Source organism: Lepidochelys kempii, chromosome 27 (genome assembly GCF_965140265.1).
Source record: "Lepidochelys kempii isolate rLepKem1 chromosome 27, rLepKem1.hap2, whole genome shotgun sequence".
Lineage (NCBI taxonomy): Eukaryota > Metazoa > Chordata > Testudines > Cheloniidae > Lepidochelys > Lepidochelys kempii.
In genome coordinates, this window is record NC_133282.1 from 12270818 (window position 1) to 12292547 (window position 21730).

Genomic DNA, 21730 nt, shown 5'->3' on the forward strand with positions numbered 1-21730 from the left:
GAGAGCCCTTCTCCCCAAGGAAGCTGGGTCCAGGGAGGCCAATGGGGAGAGGATGCAGAGCAGCTGGCTTGTACACGGCCCTGCTCCCAACTTGGGGATCCAGGAGTCACTAGGTCTGCAGACACAGAACCTGCCAGCCCTCCCTCCCGCTCTGCCATTGGGTGACTGCTCACACAGTACATGCCACCTCCCGGCTCCTGGGGTTTCCCCTCCCGCTCAGCTGGGCGGGAGTCCTCCCAAGGGCACAGAGGAGGTGGTTTCCAGGGTTTGAAAGGCAGAGTCAGCTCCCCGCAGCTTTGCATCAACACGGCAGCTGCGCGCTGGGCAAGGGAATCCGTGCTCTCTGCTGCTCCGGATTCAGGCCTCGGCTCTTTCCCCTCCCACCCGGCTGCTTGGGCCCAGCCAAGGGGTTGCCAGAAGCAGAGGTGCCTGTGTGGGACCCTGCAGCAGCAGGATAAACAAGGCCCTGGAGCGCTCTGCAGAGCCACATAGCCCAGGACCAAGCAGACAGGGAAATCTGTCCTACAGGTCAATGCCCTGCAGAGAGCAGCATGCGGCCATAGCCTGCATGGTGCCGCTCGGGGAAGCAGGACTCCTGGGTTCCATTCCCAGCTCTGCCAGCGACGCCCAGTGCCCCCTTGGGAATATCGTTCCATGCTTGCTAGGAAAAAGGTCCCTTGGGCCAGGGGATCTCAAAGCACTATGGGAAGCTGAGTGTCGTCATACTGATGGTAAACTGAGGCAGAGATCGGGCCAGTGACTTACCCGTGGTCACACAGCAAGTCAGTGGCTGAGCTGGGGACCCAGGAGTCCTAGTAGTATTATACTACAGCAGCATTGAGGTCCCATTGTGCTGGGAGCTGCATAGACCCTGCTCTGAAGAGCTTACAATCTAAATAAACACAGATAAGGTGGGAGGGGAAACTGAGGCACGGGGCAGCGATATGATTTGCCCGAGCTCACCCAGCAGTGCTGCGAATAGAACCCAGGCCTCCTGCTGCCCAGTTCAGTGCTCCATCCAGTGTGAAAGACTACTTAACTTACAGATATTTGAAAGGGCTAATTGGCTGGAGAGGTGATGGGATCCAGTTTTAACACTCAACTTACTAAGCGGGTTGGGCCCATGCAGAAGGCAGGATGCGAAATCCACTGCCGGGCGGCGTTGTTCGCTGCACGCTGGGACCCCGCAAAGTGCAAAGAAAACAACACCAATGCCAGGCCGGTTTTGGTCAATGTCATCTTTATGGATCAACAATGGGATGAACGCCCATGACTTAACCCACCGTGTCTGGGGCAGAAACAGGGTTCCGCCCACAGCATATATATATCTGTGCAGATCCTTTCCAGAGTACATAAAAGCATGCCATGGAAATCAATCACACATGGGGCGTGCAGGGCAGTGGTGTGAAGACACGGGGAGCAGCTGGTGCCGTGGGGAGCTCCCCGAAAAGGACAGAGACACCTAACGGGTCAGGAAAGCGGGCGAGAGGCGGGCAGAGAGAACAGGGCACCTCCAGAGCCCAGGCCTCACACAACACCGAAGAAGTTACAATCCCTCCGACCCTCACCAGATCAGCACCTGCCTTTGCCTTGCAGAGCAAACTCATCCAGCTCGCCTCAGACCGTTCCGTCTTCCAGCCAGCGCCAAGCAGTGGGTATGGCAGCCAGTGGGAACGGGTCCCGAGTTCTGACAGACCCGGACAGCGGCTCTGAGCTGGAAAGAGGCACCGTAATGCCTCGTGTTTAAACACAGCCGAGAGAGAGAGATGGCTGCTGCACCCCATCTGGGGGGATCCCACTGCGAACTCCTCCCCCAGGCAACAAGGGGAACTGTTCTTGCCCCATGTGGCTGTTCTAATGCCTACCCCTACCCAAGCAGGGGAGCATTGAGGACAGCCTCCTCCCTTTCCCTTTGATGCCATCCCACTGTCCCAGCTCAGAAAAGGGCAACCCTGGCACCTCCCAGCAGCTCCCTAGGCCACACGCCCCTAAGCATGGAGGCCCCCTCACTCCTTGCACCTCCCCCGCCCCACTCACAACACACCTGACTCTCCTCACACCTCCCCCCACAGGTGCTCCAGCCCTGGCTCCCAACTCCCCCAGCCTAACAGACCGAGTCTGAGCCCGTGGCCCTCCTGGCTCTCTCTACAGGGCCCCTGTCCACCCCACACCTGAACCTACAAGGCTTCCCCACCTGCCCCCTCCTCTCTCCCCATATTTGAAACTCTTCGGCCTGAGGGCTCGTTTCCCCCGTAACCATAAAAGCCGTCTCCACAGCCTGATTCCTGTCCTCCCCCTCCCAGTGGCAAGCAGAGGCAAAGAACAGATCTATGGTGAATAAAAGGATTATGGGTAAAACCCCCAACAACGGGAGATGCCCGGAGCCTGCCCGGCTCTCTTTAGGGTGAGGATGGGGGAGCCCAGCAGACGCCAGGCAGTGGTGGGCATGGGCTACTGCACGCTACATACCGTAAAAAGAAATCATTCATGCCCTGGGCGGAGCGTTAGCCAGACTGGTCAATAGGAAGAGTCCATCACTCGAGTTCTCCTAATGTGGTTTTTGTGATGTGGATAGATTCTCCGTCTCCAAGTGCCACCAGCCGCGCCCGGGGGCCTAGGTCACCCTGTAGGTGGAGGTGTTCTTTGGTTCCGTACTTGGCACGCACCAGTCGTCTGCCTCCTGGATGGTCTGGTAGTGGCGCCAGGCCGACTTGTTATAGACTGGCAGCCTCTCCACGGACTCTGTCGACAAGGCCTGTGGGTAACCGCACGTCAGTGGACAGGAGAAGTGCTCTCTCTGCAGTGAATCCTAGCCCCAAGGCCCCATGGCCTCCAAGCATCCTCCCAATGGCACGGCCAGCCACTAGGAAGTATCCCTAGGAGACATCTGGTAGAATCTGGACAATGGTTCAAGACCAACCTCTGCCGTTTCCCGCCTGGTCCCTACTCAAGGCAGATTTCATGCCACGTGTTAGCCTGTAAAGTGCTTTGGAATTCTTCCGGACACAGGGCATCAGCAAAGTTCTGCCCTCTTCTGAAGCCTTCCATCCAAGAAACCCAGGAGTCCTGGCTCCCAGGTTCCTGCTCTGACTACTAGGCTCCCTTCATGATACAGGAGTTTGATATTAAAGACTGCTACTCAAACCCTATGATTCTTTGCTTCCATTTCCTGGCCACGAAGCTGGGGGAAGTGTGTGTGTGTTGGAATGCTATTTGCATTCAGAGAGGGGCAGGCTGGGGGGAAGCAGTCTCTGCAGGTCAGATCTTGCATTTATTTCCCCAGGGCTTTTAACTGGAGCTGGCTGAGAAAGGGAATCCTTTTCCCATGGACATTTTCACATTTCTGAAAAAGTTTCATCTCGCATCGGGATGAAACGTCAAGTCCGTGAAATCTTTCACAGGGAAGGATTTAAAGACAGATTCCATTTTGGGACACCTGAAAGGGAATTTTCCCAGCTGCCCTCAGAGAAGGCTCCTGTCAATTTCACCTGTGAAACTGACAAGAGCCTTCCAAGCCCAGCTGCTGGACAGGCAGAGAGCCAGAGGGCTCTGTCTCTCTGCCAACCCCCCAGCTCTGGGACCCAGCAAGGGGCTGCCTGGCCCCCAGAGCTTGGGGTGTGGGGGGAAGAGGCAGTGAAGCCTGCCTGTGTTTCAATAAAAGTTTTGTCAAATCTGTAACAGAATCAGTGAAACATTTCACTGAGTTTTGTCGGAAAACTTCCAACCTGCTCTACTTCTAAGGCCGCACTGGCTCCCTCCACAAGGAAGATTTTAATCACGTCTCTGTGGATTTTTGCACGAGGGTCGGTCTGAATGCAGTACTTCTGATCCCCGGCCCATGCACCGGCTATGGACTGAAGCCAGGAGCAGTTGCATCAAGGGAGTGTCTATATACTGAGGTTAGCTACAGCTGGGTGAATAAAAACCACGAGTTTCTTTAATTGACCTAAATCCCAGTTTTTAAAAATGTTAATCATTTTTATTTGATGTGTTGCTGGTTCTTTACTTTCCCCCCATTTTAACTGGCTGAGGTGGATGTTTTGTATCTTCCCTTAATTAGCTTCCTGGTTGGTGATAGAATTTCAGGTTTGACGAAGATTTTTTTTCTACTAAAGTTTCACACACAAAATGTTCATCTGTGCTGAAAAAGACAACACCAGGGCATCAACAGAGAACTGCAAACTCTGGCACAACAGCGGTAAGCAGATACCCCCGACCCTGTTTGCAGCCAATGCCACTTCCAATATATTGAACTCCCACAAGTCAAGAAAGCTGAAATGCTTCAACCAGGCTAATATGCTTCCAATGGGGTTTGAGGTCAATGGGACGTGCGTACTTGAATTACGTAGGCTCTGGGATTTTTCCAAAGCACCTAACATTAGGCTCCTCTTTATTTTTGAAAACGTTGGCCTGTGTGTATAACAGAGACATTGAGAATATTTGCATTGTATTGAAAGTCGAAATAACTTTTCACAGTTCACACTGCAACAATTTTGTTCTGAACCGACAAAGATTTTGTGCAGTGTTGTTATAGCCTGGTCCTACACACTACATGTGGGGTTCCTCATGCAGGGCTTCAAATGTCCCACCAACCACCATGAGGGTTCTGAAACCAAACGATCACTACACTCTTGAATGAACTCATGCAGAAAAGTGATAAAAGACAAAACTACCATCCTTTCACAAAGTGATCACTCTAGATCTGATCTTTCAATACTCCTCCTCAAGGAAAATCTACACAACACCGTCAAAAGGTGAGCCTGCGACCTCAAATTCCTAACTCTGCTAGACACTCAAAACCATGGACTCCACAGAGTTTTATGGCTCATTACAACAATTTGTAACTCACCATACTACCTGGCTAAACCTTAATTGCCCACTTCAACCCCCTTACACTTAACAGCCAAACCCTCAATTGACAACTTCATTTCAAGTGGCCTCTACAACATGGATACCCCTTATGCTTAACAATCTGTCCCAACTTGTATTTAGCTCAGACTCTGATCTCCTTCCCCAGGCCTGAAGAAGAGCTCTGTGTGGCTCAAAAGCATTTACCTTCCGTCAGTGAAAGCTGATCTAATAAATGATACTACCTCCCCCACCTCGTCTCGCTCAAAAATGTTATGCCAATAAAATAAAAGTTTAATAAAGCTACAGTATCAGCCCTGATGTGGCAAACGCTTAGGCATGTGCTTAACTGTAATCCCACTGACGTCAATGAGACTAGGCATGTGAGTAAAGTTACGTACCTGCTTAAGCATTCGCAGGATCAGGGTCTTACATTTTCAGATTTTTTTGGATTATAGAGATTTTGTAAAATTCATGTGCAATGCCCCTAATTGTAGCGGCACTGAAGGAAAACAACAGTGTTTACAATTTAGCTTGTGATAAAAAAATTTAAAATTCACAGTTGCACTAGCAGACGTTTTCAAATGAGCTTTTACAAAAAGTCTTCACCCGATTGAAACCTGACTTGAATAGGATTATTAATATTTGAATATTTAGATTTAAATGATTTAATAGTAGTGTGACTTAAAACAGCTACTCACAAAGAGCGAAAAATCCCTGATGCAGACAAGCCCTGAGACTCCAGAGCTAGGAGTGTAAGGAGGAGTCGGTCAGTTACACATCACCTCTCAGCCTGACCCAGCATCCCAAGAACCCACTCCCATACCCACAGGCAGGGCCGACTCAGACCCAAGCTCCTGCTCCAGTGGCTAACTAAGTCACCCTGGCTACGTCACTGATCTTAGTCAAGAACTGATCCTGAACAGAGACGCGTTTGGCTGAGAGACAAGATGAGCCTTTGGGGGTAGCTGTGAAGTGGCTAGGAACAGAATGAAACTGACCCACGTAAGTTTCACAAGGAGGGACAGGATCAATGGGGACAAGTCTGTAAGATCTGGAGACTGCACCCACTGTCCTGACATGGGGCAGGGATCATTTTCTTGTCTGTTACAAAGGAAGAGGAAAAGCCAAAGGCTGGGGACCGTCAGCAAACCCCTCCAGTGTAAGCACTTATCTCTGGTCCTCAGTGCAGTAGCATCTGCATGCCTCGCGAGCTTTCATTTATCTTCACTGCCCATACGTGAGGTCGGGCGGTGCCGCCGGCCCTGCATTACAGATGGCAATGAACTGAGACTCAGAGAGATTAAAGACGTGGCTACATGGGAAAGTTCTACTGGAACAAGCCAGTGTCTGAATTTAAACCAATGTAGTTATACTGGTATAACTCCTCATGGGGACACACTTATTCCGGTATAAGAGCGTCCATATGGGGAATTATACCGGTATAGTCCTATTGGTGAGGCCAGGAAGACTTTCCTGTGTAGACAAGCCCTAAGGGACTTGCTCAATGTCACACAAGGAGTTTGTGGGAGAGCAGGAACGTGAATGCAGGCGTCCCAAGACCTAGGCAGGCCCACTAACCCCTGGGACATCCTTTCTTCTAGATCCCCCACCTCCACATGGTGTGCTTGCCACTGACAGGACTGGGAGGCCTCAGGGGAGTGGCTGCCTGAACCCGCGGGTTTGAGAAGGAGAGACGCAGGGGATGATTTACGCACCTTCAGGTAGATGACTGCATCTGTCCCAAAACCCTCCATGGAGAAGAGCTGAAGGTCCCCTTGGAAATACTTGGCATAGAGTCTGGAAATGGGCAGGCCGTAACCAAAGCCAGCCTGGTGGAGCAGGGAGAAGACGACAGGTGATTATGGTTGCAGAGGTCTCAGCGAACTGCCCGACCACCAGACCCTACTTCCCTCAACATCACTCCACCCAGACATCAGGAACCCCCCAAACCCTCCTCCCACTCCTGGCTGTCACACGAAGGCCCTCTGCCATCATCACCAGGCGATCCAAGCAGATCAGTATTTGTGCAGGCTGCTTACTGGAATCCCTTGCACTCAGCTCTGGACAGGGAGGGTGGTTACCCGGAAGGACTTAGGGAATTCCGCCCACTCACCCACCTCCTCCACAGCCCCACAAAATCACCCTGACCAACATGCTACCTGCAGGGACACCCAGGGGGGCCCGACTTGATCCGATACGTACCAGGGGTGTCCCGCCCGAGCCGGGCTGGGGAGTGGGCGCGGTGGAATACATGTAGCTGAAGAGCCGCTCGATCTTCCGCTGCGGAACCCCGCCACCTCGGTCGCTCATCTGTGCGATGGGACATCACGTCAGCAGCCCCTGGCGACTCCCCACATGCCTTGACCAGTGGTGTGCTAGCCATGCCTCCCCTTCCCCCCACACACACACTCAGGGAGAAATCCCAGTAGCCCAGCAGTGCTTGCTGCTGGCTGATACACAGGAAGCATCAATAGGCCAAGACAGGGTGCTCTGTCCAGCCCTCCCGACGGGAGGAAATGCCCCCGTGAGGCTGGGGGAACAGGGAAAACAGCCTCAGGGGTCAAGCTGGAGGCTCCCAAGCAAGGACTGGCTACAGGCATCCCAGAGATGAGCCGCAGAGATGAGCTGCACTGGAGGAGGGAAGCTAGACAACATTTGGGGATGTGGGCTAAATACCCCCCCACACACATGCTCCCCAAAGTCTCAGGTCCAGGGTGACAGAAAGTCAGATAGTCAAACAGAACTCAGGGGGTCTGCTTGCCCAATCCACTATTAGCCACTAGACCACATCCGCTCAGTCTACCTGCTCACTGCAGAGAACTCCCAGGACAAAAGTGAGCTCCCTGGGGAATTAGCCTGTGCCCCACAGTACAGATGATGCTGAGGGTCCCTTTCTATCCCTCGGACTTTCACTCAGGCCACCTACCTTGATAGAAAGATCTTCTTTACCCAGTGCTACCATCACCTTGATGGTTGGGAGTCGGAGGCTGGACTCGTGACTCTCCACGGTGGCTCGCATGGCATTCTCCGAGGGAACAGAGAGAAGAAGCAAGTCATCAGGGATTTTATGATAGCCCCTCTAGCCTGGCCCCTGCCTGCCCTGATGCTTGAGGAAGGTACAAAGACCCCCCACAATGCACCTATTTGTGCAGTATTTGTAAGGGTAGGAAGTTCCTTCCTGACCCTGAGCCGGTCATCTGCAGATGCCCTGAAGCAGAGGCCTAATGGTCCTGGACTTACCATTAGTCGATTCCTTCTTTAAAATGTTTAACTAAAGCTAGCTCCCTAGGCAAAAATACTGCAGGAATGAGTTCCACGGGTTAACACTGTGGCTGAAAAAGTGCTTTCCTTTACTCATCTCTTAACCAGAAGAAAAAGGTGACACATTCACAATCCCCTCCTGAAACATGGACTCCCTGGCCTCCACCTCACCCACCGCCAGAGGCAGGAGCTGGAAACTCCGGTGCCTACTATAGGGAACCATTGGTGGGTCTGGCAGACAGGATGCCAAGTTCCACCATGGTTCTCTCCAGCTTCGTCACCTCCTTGCGGAGCAAGGAGCGCTACAGGGGAAGGACCATAGGGCTGGGAGCCTTACCTTGAAGAGCTCAAAGAGCATGTGGTAGAGGTGAGATGGGACGTAGACAATGCGGATCGGCGGCTTGGAATTGTTGGCTACAAGGGAAAGAACACAGCGGTTGTAAGGGAAATGCTCCTGTAAGCTGTTGGCCTGACTCCCCCAGCCCAGGAAGGACTGACGCCCAAGGACGGCTCAGGCCCGTCTGTCAGGGCACGGTTTTGTTCTTCAGACACCAAACTCTCAGCGTACACATACAAAGCTTCCCGCTGCATAAAGCGGGCTGCAGAGGCCCCAAGGCCTTTCCTCTGCGTCTCTCACCCTGCATCAAGGAGGCCACCTTGCTTCCTGCAGCTCCCTTCCTCAACTGAGCCATTTTCGAGTCACTTCATCAATCTCAGCAGGGAGGTCGCTGATCAGCCACAGGCCAGGCTGGGCCCTGCTCCCCGTGAAGGGCCAGCCACCTTGTGACAGCTTCCTTAGAAAACTCCTTGCCCTTGGCTGCTCCCTACCAACCCCTGCACCCCACAAGCAACTCACTTTCCCGCCAGGCTCAATTGCTATCCCACGAGGATCCCCACCCACCTCCTGTCCCCAGGGGCTATGGGTCCCTCTAGACTCACCGCTGACCTCCTGGATCTCCAAATCGGGCGAGGCCATGTAATACTGGTCGCACAGCAGCTTGGCCATGTTGTAGGCATCTGGAGAGCAGAGAGAGGTGGGATCGGCACAGATTCTACCCAAGAGAGTGGAACTCAGTGCCTGCTTCCTCTTGGGACAGGCTCAGGACTTAGCAAGGGGATAGGAGACAAGGAATTTCAGCATGGACAGCGCTGGGAACGACAGACTGGAGCGAGATATTTACTCCCAGAATAAGGACAAGCTGGGCATCAGCTGGGTGAACTTCCCCCAGGCTGCCCTGTACCAGTGTCCCCTGCCTGGCAGGGACCCCCCTTTTAGGGACAAGGGGAGCTCAGTCACTGTGGCCCACCAGTGCTTGGCGTCTCTGGGGTACCCCCAAGGCAGTCTGACATCTGTCACATGAATGCTTGTCCACCGGCACCTAGGCTGAGATCCACCGAACTCGTCACACAGAGAAGCTTCCAAACAAATCGTCTTCAGCCCCCGCTGGTCTGGCACGGATCAGAACCGGCTCCCCCAGTTGATCTCCCAAGCCAGCCAGTCCGAGCCCCCAGTGCAACCTCATCTTGGTGAGACCCTTTAGCCTGCTTTGCTCCCCCACGCAGGGGCCCCCGCCCTTTTGTAGGGATGCTGCCTCTCAGCCATTATGGGGCACGGACCTCTCACAACCTCGGACACGTCACAGTGGGGGTCGATGCTGCCAATGTGCTTGGGGTGAGCAGGGTTGGTGCTGCCATCAAAGAGCAGGCCTGCAAGGAAAGAGACGGAGGGGAAGATGAAGAGGGGGGATGTGCGTTGATGGGGAGGACAGACTTCAGCACAGACTGGAACATACAAGTCTGAGGGGGTCCCCAGAAGGATCAAGAGCATGCATGACAGTTTCCATCTCTCCTACCCTGTCACTCTGTCCCAGTACTCCCCACCCACCCACAAATTCCACCCCTCGGCCCCAGTCCCCTGCTGAAATCTCCCTGCTTATAGGGTCTCGTCTATTCCCTGATTCCTTCTAGTCTAGCCCAGAGGTCTTCCCGGGGGTACATCAACTCATCTAGATATTTGCCTAGTTTTACAACAGGCTACAGGAAAAGCTCCAGCGAAGTCAGTACAAACTAACATTTCATTCACACAGTGACCTGTTTATACGGCTCTCTATGTAAGGACCATATTAATATTCCATTGATTTATTTTATAATTATAGGGTGAAAAGGAGAAAGTCGGCAATTTGTCAGTAATAGTATCCAGTGACTCTTTTGTGGTTTTAGGTCTGATTTTGTAAGCAAGTCGTTTTTAAGGGAAGTGAAACTTGAGGGTGTGCAAGACCAATCAGACTCCGGAAAGGGGGTCCAGTAGCCTGGAAAGGTTGAGACAGACTGGATGTACATTTTCAATCCTGTGCCCATCACCGCAGGATCTGATCCCTGCCTCTTTCCACCTCTCCTCTGCAGCCCAGCCCCCACTCAGTCCCTTCCACTCCATGGGAGACAGCAGGCTTGGCTGGGCGCTTGTCACTCACTGTGCTGGTTGATCAGCATGCGGATGGAGATGCGGCTCAGGTAGAAGCGGTCCAGGAAATACTGGATGTTCTGGTTGGACACGGGGTCATCCCCGTAGGCCTCCTTGTACTCTATCACCCCCTGAGCCATGGTGGGCACCACGTCATTGTGCCGGTTACGGATGGTGATCAGGGCATCCGTGAACCTGGGAAAAGGAGGAAGGGAAAGCAGGGGGGGTTAGTCCATGTGAGATGTGAGCAGCTCATCATAGAGCGAGGCGAGGATACAGCCAACTTCCCAGAGCCTGGAACCAGAGGGCTACAACAAGGAGGCAGGGGACACTAAGTACATTCCAGGGAGGCACAGCAATCCAGTCCAGGTTCCCCTAGGCTGAAGGAGCTCTCTCCCCCATTCTAACCCTAACGCGGGCGCAGCTGCCTGGGAAATCCCGGAGCAGATTCCACCGCACAGCTGACATAGATCTCCAGGGCGCATGTAACATCAGAGATGGCTGAAGTGCCGTAGCTGGAATTCAGCTCTGGACTGGGGGGGTATGGGGGGCTGCAGAGGGAGTTGGGATCTGTGATAAAATTTCAGTGACACTCACGCCCAACCCCAGCCCGAGCGGAGGTCCCTGCCAGGATCTGGGAGCCGGAGGTGGGGCAGCAAGAAAGCATGACTGTCCTGTTCAATGCGGCCATACAAAAGGAATCCCTAGTCAGGTATCGGTCCACTGCCAGATGCAGAGGGTAAAAATCATAAACAGCAATACAGAGAAGGCAACAAAGTTCAATAGGGATTCCTGTTGTGTATCTGGAATGAAGCAGGATGACATATCCATCGCATTGGAATAGAAAATTCACCATTTGGAACAAGGGAGAATGCGAGGGCCCGTATAACTGACATCCAAGGGCGTTAAAGGAACCAGCTATATCACAAGTGTTAATTTTTAACCAATCTGGAAAAACAAGAGAAATTCCAAACTGGAGGCCTGCCATTGCAGTCCCAATATTTAAAAAGGGGCAAAGGGATGACTCAGAGAACTATAGATCAGTTAGGCTGATGTGATTCCCCGGCAAATAACAGAGTCTCGATTAACTGTTCTATCAAAGAATTAGAGACGAACAATACAACTAAAGCCAGTCAGCATGGTTTCATGGAAACGAGGTCTTACCAAACAAATCTGTTATTTTTTTTTGACAAGATTATAAGTCTGGTTGATAAACTGCGCATAGTATCCTTAGATTACTCCAAGGTGTTCGATTTAGTCCCAGATGACACTCTAATGAAAAAACTTTGTATTTTATGGAATTAACAAGGCACCTGTTCGATGGATTGCCAACCGGCTCAGTGACAATGTTGTTGTTAGTGGGGAGATATCACTGAGAAGGGCAGGGTCCCCCCAGGTTTCTCACAGGGTCCCCCAGGGACTGGTTCTTGGTCAGGTGCTATTTGACATCTTCTAGATCATTGATAAAAATGATATACAATTTTCACTGGTTAGGTTTGCAAGATGACACAAAACCATGTGGAGTAACAGATAATGAGGAGGATAGGTTAACGTTACAGAGCTCTCTGAGTCACCTGGTCACAATGTAACACACTCAAATGGATGTTTACTCATCTGGGATTAAAGAAAAGCAGATTACACCTAAAGGAGGGGAGACTAAGTCTTGGGAAGCAAGAACTCACAGGAGGACTTCGGGGGAACGCTGTTGCTAAGGGGCCTAACGTGATGCTGGCGTGTATACAGAGGGATATCAAGCAGAAATAGACAAGTGCACAGCATTGGCAAGACGGCTACTAGAATACTGAGTCCATTTCCGGTCTCCACGCTTAAAGAGGGAGGCGGACACAGGGGAGAGAATTCAGTGGCCGCACAAGTAAGCCTGGCAGCGAGAGCTTACGGAGCTCCACTTAGTCAGTTTACGGAAGAGCAGGGTGAGAGGTGACTTGGATCACTGTGTTAGGCACCTGTGCACGGGGAAAGATATTGGCTAGGTGGGGGTGGGGCGTTGATTTTGCTGACGCAAGCATAACAAGATCCAATGGCTAGATCCAATTCAGCCTTGAAATAAGCTGCTATTTGCTAGCCAGGAGGGAAATTCAACACGGAGACAGCTCACCGGAGGCGTGGACTCTCAATCACTGGGAGTGATTCAATCCAGGTTCTGGGAAAAAGCCTTTGGCTTGTGGACACAGGAGGGCAGACTGAAGGGTTCCTCCTGGGCTTAGTCTGTTAACCCATTCAGCCCACACCCAACTTACTGTCCCAGGGTGCCTTGGTCCTCAGGGTCTTTGTCCAGGAACTCCATGATGTCCAGCAGGCTCTGAACATACCTGTAAGGGAGTGGGGACGAACAGGGATGCAGGTTCCATTTATATTCCATAGCCACATGTTGGGAGTCCTGATCAACGCAGGGTGGCCCCAATCCCCATCCTTCAACTGGCAGGCGCCCTGGAGAGACTGTGTGTGACAGCAATACCCCACTACCCGCCTCCATGGGGGGGAAGAGGACCCACAGAGTCTAGGCAGCGCACTTTACAAACAGGAATGGCTTCATCCACTGCTGAAATGCAGCCAGCTCTGGAGTGGGAAGTAGCAGCACGCACCCCCCCCCCAAGAGTTTAGGACAGGAAGTGGAGAACGCTCTGGGATCTTTAACAGGCAGGATCGCTGCTTGGCACCTCCAGCAACATAGCCCCCGTCATGCAATGAAGCAGGCACTGGTTTAGTGCTGAACTACAGGGGAAGGCTGCCTCCTACTGGAGCCACCACCACAGCGTTCAGCGGGCACCAGGGCTTCCTGCAAAGGTCTCCCCTCCAAACACCAACCCAGCCCAGCTTCACCTGGCAGGATCTTAACCTGCAGCCATTACAACTCGGGCTAACTGAATCGAGGGCATTCCCCACCCACTACTACATATTCCAGAGGTCCACCTCTGGGAGCCCAGCCTAGGCAGAGCTGCTCCCTAACCCACTGCCTACCATCCCCTAGAGCACTGTCACCCAGCCCTCCTCCCACATAGGGACAGCAGAGACGGGCCTAGCCTAGTGCCTTGCATGATAGGAAGTACAACCGGTGAAGGAGCAGCAGCCAGGGGCCAGCGACTTCCCGGGCCTGCACCATGCCAGAGGCTTTGGGACAGGCAGCGCACCTTGCCCTCTGCAGCCTCAGCTTATCGGGAATGTCTGCCAGTCGAACCGGGAGCAAGCAGCCAGTCAGAACGGTAGCAGCCCATCCCCTCCCCTGGGTTACAATTTCCCTCCAGACACACAGCTCCTTCCAGAGGGCACCATGACAGCTGCAAACACCTAAGCAGGCTGGTCGTAAGCGTGGGGACGGAATGGTTTCCCAGGGCTCTGCTATATTTGCTTGGGGATTTAGGTTACAGGGAAGCAGCTGCAAAGGCACCAGTCCTGTGAGATCAGGAAGTTTTGATCATGGGATCCCAAGGGTGCAGGAGGATGAGTACAGGAGCGGTTCGCCTCCAGAGATGACGGGGCAGACCCCGCCACCAGTCACAAGGGATTAGGGGTGTAAGGAGAGTGCTCATTTGGGCCCCATCACCAGAGCCACCATGCAGGGCAGCATGATGCAGGGCTTATGCCAGAAAAGCAAGGACTGGAGTAGCAGGAGGGCCCTGGCCAAAGTAGAGAGAAGGCTGGTCTTGAACGGAAGGGATGTTGGAAGGTCAGGGTCCTGGAGCAGTCTAGATATCACCGGAGCACCCAAGCATGTGGGCAGAACCGGGGGAGGGGGCGGGGGCCTAGGGCTGGAATAGCAGCGGAGGGGGGGGCTGCAAGGAAGGACTGGAGTGCGTGGACATACGTGGAGAGCCCAAGGCAGCACAGAAGGGCACTAGCAAAGCTGTGTGTAGGGGGCCCAGGGCTGGACTAGCAGGTGGCCTGCAAGGGCACTGGTGTAGGGAGGCTCAGAGGGGTGGGAGACACTGCTTGACAGCAAACCCCGCTGAGCGCCCTAAGGGGTGCTGCGATGGGGGCTCCCGTGGGTCTCCGGGTCGAGCCCCCTGAGCAGAAGTGACAGACCACAGAGCTTCATGCTGGAGAGGGGTTCAGCCAGGGGACCTCCCAGACCCCTCCGAATTCCGGGGGGAGGAAGAGATGGGAGGGCTGAAGACATTGGAGCAGGCAGCAAAGGGTTAACGGCCAGCCCCATGGGATCACTGATGCAGGAATGCACCTTCCAGGAGGGCAAATTCCAGGGTGCAGCTTAGCTGCAGGCAAGGGCCAAGTTACTATTAACTCAGGCTCCTGCCCCCCAGCTCCCAGGGGGGTGTGGGGGGGATTCAGCTGGTCTGGGCAGCCTCTGGGGTGAAAAGAGGAAATCACTGGCTGCACAAACAAGCCCTCACGTGATCTCCAAAGTAGGACAAAGTTCAGGCTGCTGCTGTCTGGTGGGCAGGGGCCAGGAACTGGGTGTGGGGGGGTCTTAAAGGGACATTTCTCATTTCTTCCCCCTCCTGTTGGCCTATGGACCCCCAAACCTATAAGGACCTGAGCAGAGCAGAGCAGCTGGTGCCTTTGAAATGACAACAACTGAACCATACCAGTACAAGGGGGAAGAAGAAAAGGAGGACTTGTGGCACCTTAGAGACTAACCAATTTATTTGAGCATGAGCTTTCGTGAGCCCAAGCATGGGCTGCCGGCCAGCGGGCTTTCAGGTGTTAAATACAGTCGCTGCCCCGAAACCTGCAGTACTCAGGGTGACCTGGCCGGGGCGCCACAACGGTGGGAGTATCAGGGAGCACGCCCTTCCCCCAAGGTCAATTTGGAAATCTCCCTGCTCCTCAATTAAACACAACTGGGTTCTGCCCAGGGCTGGGCGAAGTGAAAAACCCCAACTGTTACGTGTTGGGCTGATCCTGCTCAGCTGGTCCATTGTCCTGGCACCATTTAATGAGCCCACGTCTAGTCTAGGAAGACATGTTTTTCAGCATGATCGGTCAGCTAGCTGTTCTTTACAGGGGTTAAGCCCTGTCTACACTAGAGGTCAAAATGCAGTAGCTAACTAGTGTACACACAACCTGTTTTCCTAGGCTTGGGCTACACTAGATAATTGAGTCGGCTTAACTACACGCCTCAGGGCTGTGAAAAAGCCACACCCCTGACCATCGTAGCTAAGCCAACCTAACCCCCAGTGTAGACAGTGCTAGGGCGATGGGAGAATTCTTCCATCAACTTAGCTACTGCCTGTCGGGGACATGGAGTACCTACGCAGATGGGAGAACCTCCCATTGGCGTAGGTAGTCCCTACGCTGAAGCTCGACAGTGGCAAGCTGTGCCATGGTAGCATTTCCAGTGTAGACGAGCCCCTAGTCTAGAAGTGGTCTCTTGGGTATACACTGCCTCAGTCCCCAGTTATCACTGATTTGTCTCCCCTACCCCCCTGCACTCAGTATGTCCATTCCAGAGCCCCTCAGCTGGCAGGGTCTTTGAGCTGCCTTCCTCATTCTCCTCCTGCATCTGTTACATGTAAACCCAGACCAGGTGAGCAAGGGGCTTGCTGAGGAGTGTTGGTGGGTGCGGTGGGATATGGGGGCAGACAGGCAAAGGCTGGCAGCGTCTCCCTACACACACAAGCTAGTAGTGTCATGCTCCCCCCCACCCCAGTTAGCAGTGCCGTGCCCCCAACATACACACAGACTAGCAATATTGCCCGCCCCCACCCCCTTGACTGGCAGTCCATCCTACTCACCAGCTCTGCACCAGCTGCACCGAGGGTGTGCTGATGACCCGGTCTGGCAGCAGGTTGATCTCCTTCATGATGTTGGACAGCCGGACAGGCAGCTCCTGGCGGAGGAAGGTGAAGGAGGTTTTCTCGCAGGCATTGCTGGACCCTAGAGATAGAAGCCCCACCGTTAGAAAAGCAGGATCTCAGTGACCCCCACCCTGATGACGGGGAAGTAGGCACCTAGCCCTTCAGAAGACACCTACTTGTCCTGCCCCCAGTATCAGCTCAGGATGGTACATCAGACCACCAGTTGGACTCCCAGGCTCTCATCAAGAGCATTTACCTGGTTCCTCCAGCCCCTTCCTCCACTACAGCCCCTTGCATCAGAGGATCTCATGCTGATCCCCAAACATTACACCTCAGACCCCCACGCTCCCTCACTGAGTACAGCTTTAGCCAATCTAACCACTAGGCCACACTCCCTTGCAACAGGCTGAACTCCATCAGGGTCTTGGGCACAGCTCTCGGGATGGGGAGGGGGAGGAAAGCTGTCCCCATCACTTCACACCTCCTGCCAATCGCAGACCAGCCCTTCTCATCTGCTGCTCCCTCCACCAGAGTCACCTCATCCAGCTGCCGAGCTCCAGCAGGGGATACTGGACAGGAGACTCACAAGGGAGGCCAGGTCGCACGCTAACCCCAGGCTGCAGCCCATTACTGCTCAACTTGCCCTGCCCAACGTGGGAAATGGGGAGAATACCCCTATCACTTTGAAGGCATGTCCACGAGGCCAGGGCAGGTGGGGTCATCTTGTGGTTTGAGCAAAAGACTGGAGCCTGTGCCTGGCTCTGCCACTGATTCACAGAGTGACCTCAGGCATGTCACCTAACCTCTCTGTGCCTCGGATCCCTCCATCCGTACACATCATTCCAATCACAGGGCTTCCAAAGAGTCCTGTACGGTTATATTTCATCACTGCCTTCCCAGGTTGGGAGTGGGCACGCTGGCTGCCTTCCCCAGGTCCAGGAGCCATTTCTCAGGCTCCCTCTCTGGAATCGAACCCTGGCTCCCTGGCGGGCTGCCTAAGGAGAGGTCTGCCCTGCCACAGAATGACAGAGACGCCAGGAGCCTTAATGACCGGGAACTCCCTACACTGGCCAGCAGAAACTAAACTAACCGCCTCACTGGCAGCAACTCCAAGTTCTGCAAGGAATCCAGCCAACAAACCCACCCACAGTCAAAAGCACCCGAGTGACCGGGACCTGGGCCAAGAGGCTCAAGGAGGGTCTGGAGGAGGAAAACAAAAAAATAGTGGGTGATGATCTCAGCAGGGCTATAAAGTAGCTGCAGGGAGAAGAGAAGAGGTGGGAGGCTGGTAAACAAGGGCATCACTCTGTAGAGAGGAGTAGCGGGGTGTGTGTGTGTGTGTGTAACTCACACGCACCCAAATGTACAGATGTAACCTGAGCTCCTGCACGTTCGTACATCCCTGGCAGTTTCTAGCTAAACAACGGCACAGATTGTTTGGCAGGCAACGAAGGCTATTGACGCAGCACTGCAATGAGACCAGGCGAGCCAGACAAGTGGCTAGTGGAAGGGAGAGAAACACACACCCCAGCATGCGTGTCAGCAGGTCGCCATGCAGCGCCAGCCAGCCAGGCCTGGCAGGGACTTTGTCTAGTGTTTTGAAAGCCCCGGCAGGCCTGACATTTGTTCTGGAACGAGAAGCCACTCGAAATGGACACGGAGGGCAGTGAGCACTGGGGAGCTGGGAGCTGCCTCCGGGTGGCAGGAGCGAGGAATGGTTCTAGGACAAGGCTGAGGGCACCGGCACCCTCCCCCTTTCAGCACACGGCTAAGGACAGCCAGAAGAGAAGGGGGTGCTGCGGTGCATCTCAAATACGTTACGGCAATTAACCCCTTCGCCTTTTCCTATCTCCTTCAGACCATGGATCTCCATGTATATCAGTGAATCCATCTTCCCAGCCTGCCCTGGGCCGTGGCTCAGTCTCGCTACCCCCATGCAACCGCTGGGGAAACTGAGGCACACAGCCAGGAAGGGAGTCGGCAGCAGGGCCAGGAACAGAACCCAGGAGCCCCCTGCTCTAGCTAGTGGGCTGGGAAGCAGCAGGGAGGGGCTGCGGCTGCCTGCAGCAGCCTGGAGAGGGAGGGGTTATATCCCGAAACCTCAAAGAAAGGCAGCACCCTGTTGTTTTCAAAGAGGATTTTCCAGGGGGGAGGATCCTTGGAGGATTTGGGTGTATCAGAGTCAGACGCCCCAGAGAGTGGAGGGAGGGCAGAATACGTGGTGTGGGGGGGGATGGACGGAGTGTGTTCCAACGTGCAAAGAACAACCTCTCACCATCTCCCACAGCTGTCCCTTAGAAGAGCGGAGAGCAAACCTTGCTGTAATTCAGGGACAAGAGTCACCATCCTCTCCTCCCCCCACAGCTCCTGCTTGGGGGGGGGGGTCCAATTAAACCACTCCCTACTCTCCCTCCACTGATTTCATGCACCACCCTACCCACTGGTTTCCCCGACATCTTCCGCTCCCCAGAGAACAGGATCATATGGGAGATTTTCTGCTTCCAGCCCCCACTCTCAGCCCTATAGTCCTTCTAGCCCTTTCTTAGCCCCCCTACTTCATAGAATATCAGGGTTGGAAGGGACCCCTGAAGGTCATCTAGTCCAACCCCCTACTTGGTAATGACTCCCCCACATTGCATCACCAGCGAGGCCAGCACCAACGATCTCTGGCACCAAAGGCCCAAACTGCGACCCACTGAGCTAGAGGGGCAAATCAGCCCCCCAGCCCCAAGAGGGAATCACTTAGTCACTGTGTTAAGCCCACGCCCCTCAGGAATTCAGAACCCTGGTCGGGCCACGACTATGGACCTCACCTTCCCCCCAACCCCATCACTGCCCCCCACAGCACCACTGTCCCATAGCCAGATTGCCCCTAAGCCCTGGGAGCAGGGGATAGCTCCAAAATCCCTGAACTGTTCTAGAAAGAGCTGCTCCCCACTCCTACCCCAATGAACCTCCCTTCTGTCCCCGGGGGGGCATTTACCCAGGGACTATTCCACAAAGAGAATAGGGAAAGCCAGCCCCACTGCTACCCCCTTGCCCCAGCGGGCAGTTAGTGAACATGAACAGCAGGGAGCCCCTGATCTCCCCGGCTCCGTGCCCCCAAGGGTGGGTGGGAGGGGAATAGCAATGTCCCACGCTCAGAGCATACTGCCAACAGGGCAGGGGGAAGGCAGCCCTGCCTCCAAGCTGCCCCATGGATCCCCTTCTCTGCTACCCCAGGGGTCTTTCGCCAGGCAGGGAGCGGGGGCATTGATTCCAGGCCCGGAATTGCTCCTTGGCAGTGGGGGGAAGAGGAAGAGACTGTCCCCCTCCTGCCCCATGGCCCCCCAGCCCCCGGTGCCAGGGGGGTAGGTACCCAGGCAATGTGTGAGTGTGTGTTGTGGGGTGTAACTACCACAGTCCAGGAACAGCTTCACAGGGGTAGAGGGGGAGCCTGCCCCTCACAAGCCCCCGGGATACTTACCTGGGGGGGGGTCTATGCATCAGGGGGGGGGCGGGGGGTACGTGGCAGGGACAGTGGCATACACCCGGATGGGCGGTGGAGGGGGCTGGACCCAGGCGGGAGGCAGAGGGGTGACGTACCCCAGGGAGCACACACGGGGGGAGAAAAGGCCCACGGGGAAGGGGACAGATAGAGCCAGAGGGTATTTACCCAGGCTGGGGAGGGAGGATATTGACCCGGTGGTGGAGGCTGTATGAACCCGACGCTATTTACCGCCGCAGGAAAAGCCAAGGGGGTATTTACCCAGGGAGGGGGCACGCCCTGGGGGTATTCATCCGGGAGGGAGGGGCCCGGGGGCATTTACGAGAGGGAGGGGCCTGGGGTATTTACCCAGGCAGGGGTGGGGTCGAGGGGGGTATTGGCCAGGGCAGGGCCCGTGGGGTATTAGATGGGGGTGGGGGGAGCAGCTGGGGGAAGGGCACAAGGGGTGTTTGCTGGGGGCAGGGCCCCGGGGGGTATTTACCAGGGGGGTATTGGCCGGGGGCAGGGCCCCGGGTATGTGTGGAAGGGGGGCAGATGCCCGGGGGGGGCGGGGCCGCGGGGTATTGGCCGGGGGCGGGGCCCCGGGGGGGGCAGTTGCCCGGGTGGGGGGGGCAGCTGCCCGGGTGGGGGCGGGGCCGCGGGGTATTGGCCGGAGGCGGGGCCCCGGGGGGGCAGTTGCCCGGGGGGGGCGGGGCCGCGGGTTATTGGTGGGGGGCGGGGCCCCGGGGGGGGCAGTTGCCCGGCTGGGGGCGGGGCCGCGGGGTATTGGGGGGGGGCCGTTACCGAAATCCAGGAACTGCTTCATGGAGAGCGGCGAGGGCGAGAACTTGCTGAAGTGCTCGATGTAGGTCGGGGCCCCGGCGGCCCGCGCCGCCTTCCCCAGCAGGGCCCGCAGCAGCCGCATCGCGCCCGGGGCCCCCGAGCCACTGACAGCGGCCTGCGGCCCAGCCCGCGCCGGCTCCGCCCCCCGCCGCCCGCCGCCAATCGCCGCTCACAAACATCCCCCGCGGCCCAATGGGGAGCGCGCCCACCCACGTGCCCGCCCCGCGACCCGCCCATTAACCCCTCCCTGCCCGGGGCCCTTCTGTCCGCCCCCTCTCTATCCCCTTAACCCCTTCCTGGCCAGGGCCCTGCGGCCCCCCCAAACCCCCCCCCGCCATCCCCTTAACCCCTTCCTGGCCAGGGCCCCACGGACCCCCCCAACCCCCCCCCGCCATCCCCTTAACCCCTTCCTGGCCAGGGCCCTGCGGCCCCCCAACCCCCCCCTCCGCCATCCCCTTAACCCCTTCCTGGCCAGGGCCCTGCGGCCCCCCAACCCCCCCCTCCGCCATCCCCTTAACCCCTTCCTGGCCAGGGCCCTGCGGCCCCCCAACCCCCCCCCGCCATCCCCTTAACCCCTTCCTGGCCAGGGCCCCACGGACCCCCCCAACCTCCCCCCGCCATCCCCTTAACCCCTTCCTGGCCAGGGCCCTGCGGCCCCCCAGACCCCCCCCCCCGGCCATCCCCTTAACCCCTTCCTGGCCAGGGCCCTACAGCCCACCCTAGACCCCCACATTCCCTTAACCCCTTCCTGGCTAGGGCCCTGCGGCCCCCCCCACCATCCCTTTAACCCCTCCCTGACCAGGGCCCTACAGCCCACCCTAGATCCCGCCCCCCGCCATCCCCTTAACCCCTCCCTGACCAGGGCCCTACAGCCCTCCCTAGACCTCCCCCATCCCCTTAACCCCTCTCTGACTAGGGCCCTACAGCTCCCCCCAAAACCCCCCATCCCCTTAACCCCTTCCTGGCCAGGGCCCTACAGCCCACCCTAGACCCCCACATTCCCTTAACCCCTTCCTGGCCAGGGCCCTGCTGCCCAGCCCAACCTAATTTAACTCCCTTCCCTGCTCGCTACCC

The 21730-nt window shown here is 55.7% G+C and overlaps 1 protein-coding gene across 1 annotated transcript; it reads right to left on the reverse strand.

The window, feature by feature from the left end:
• Positions 1–1223: 1223 nt before the first annotated feature.
• Positions 1224–20805, reverse strand: PDK2 (pyruvate dehydrogenase kinase 2). Its single transcript, XM_073325478.1, has 11 exons — positions 20618–20805; positions 16285–16426; positions 12832–12903; positions 10584–10768; positions 9730–9819; positions 9052–9129; positions 8450–8526; positions 7778–7876; positions 7054–7161; positions 6567–6680; positions 1224–2755 (listed from the first exon to the last, which is right to left on the reverse strand). Exons 1-11 carry the CDS (start codon positions 20736–20738, stop codon positions 2615–2617), a joined length of 1227 nt encoding a protein of 408 aa, XP_073181579.1. The 5' UTR covers positions 20739–20805; the 3' UTR covers positions 1224–2614.
• Between the last annotated feature and the right edge of the window lie 925 nt (positions 20806–21730).

Coding starts and splice junctions, on each gene's coding strand:
- PDK2 (XM_073325478.1), bottom strand. CDS start 20,738: ATGCGGCTGCTGCGGGCCCTGCTGGGGAAGGCGGCGCGGGCCGCCGGG. Junction 9,820..10,583: donor CATGCTGATCAACCAGCACA/GTGAGTGACAAG, acceptor CTTTCCTTGCAG/GCCTGCTCTTTGATGGCAGC. Junction 6,681..7,053: donor GCTCGGGCGGGACACCCCTG/GTACGTATCGGA, acceptor CTGCTCCACCAG/GCTGGCTTTGGTTACGGCCT.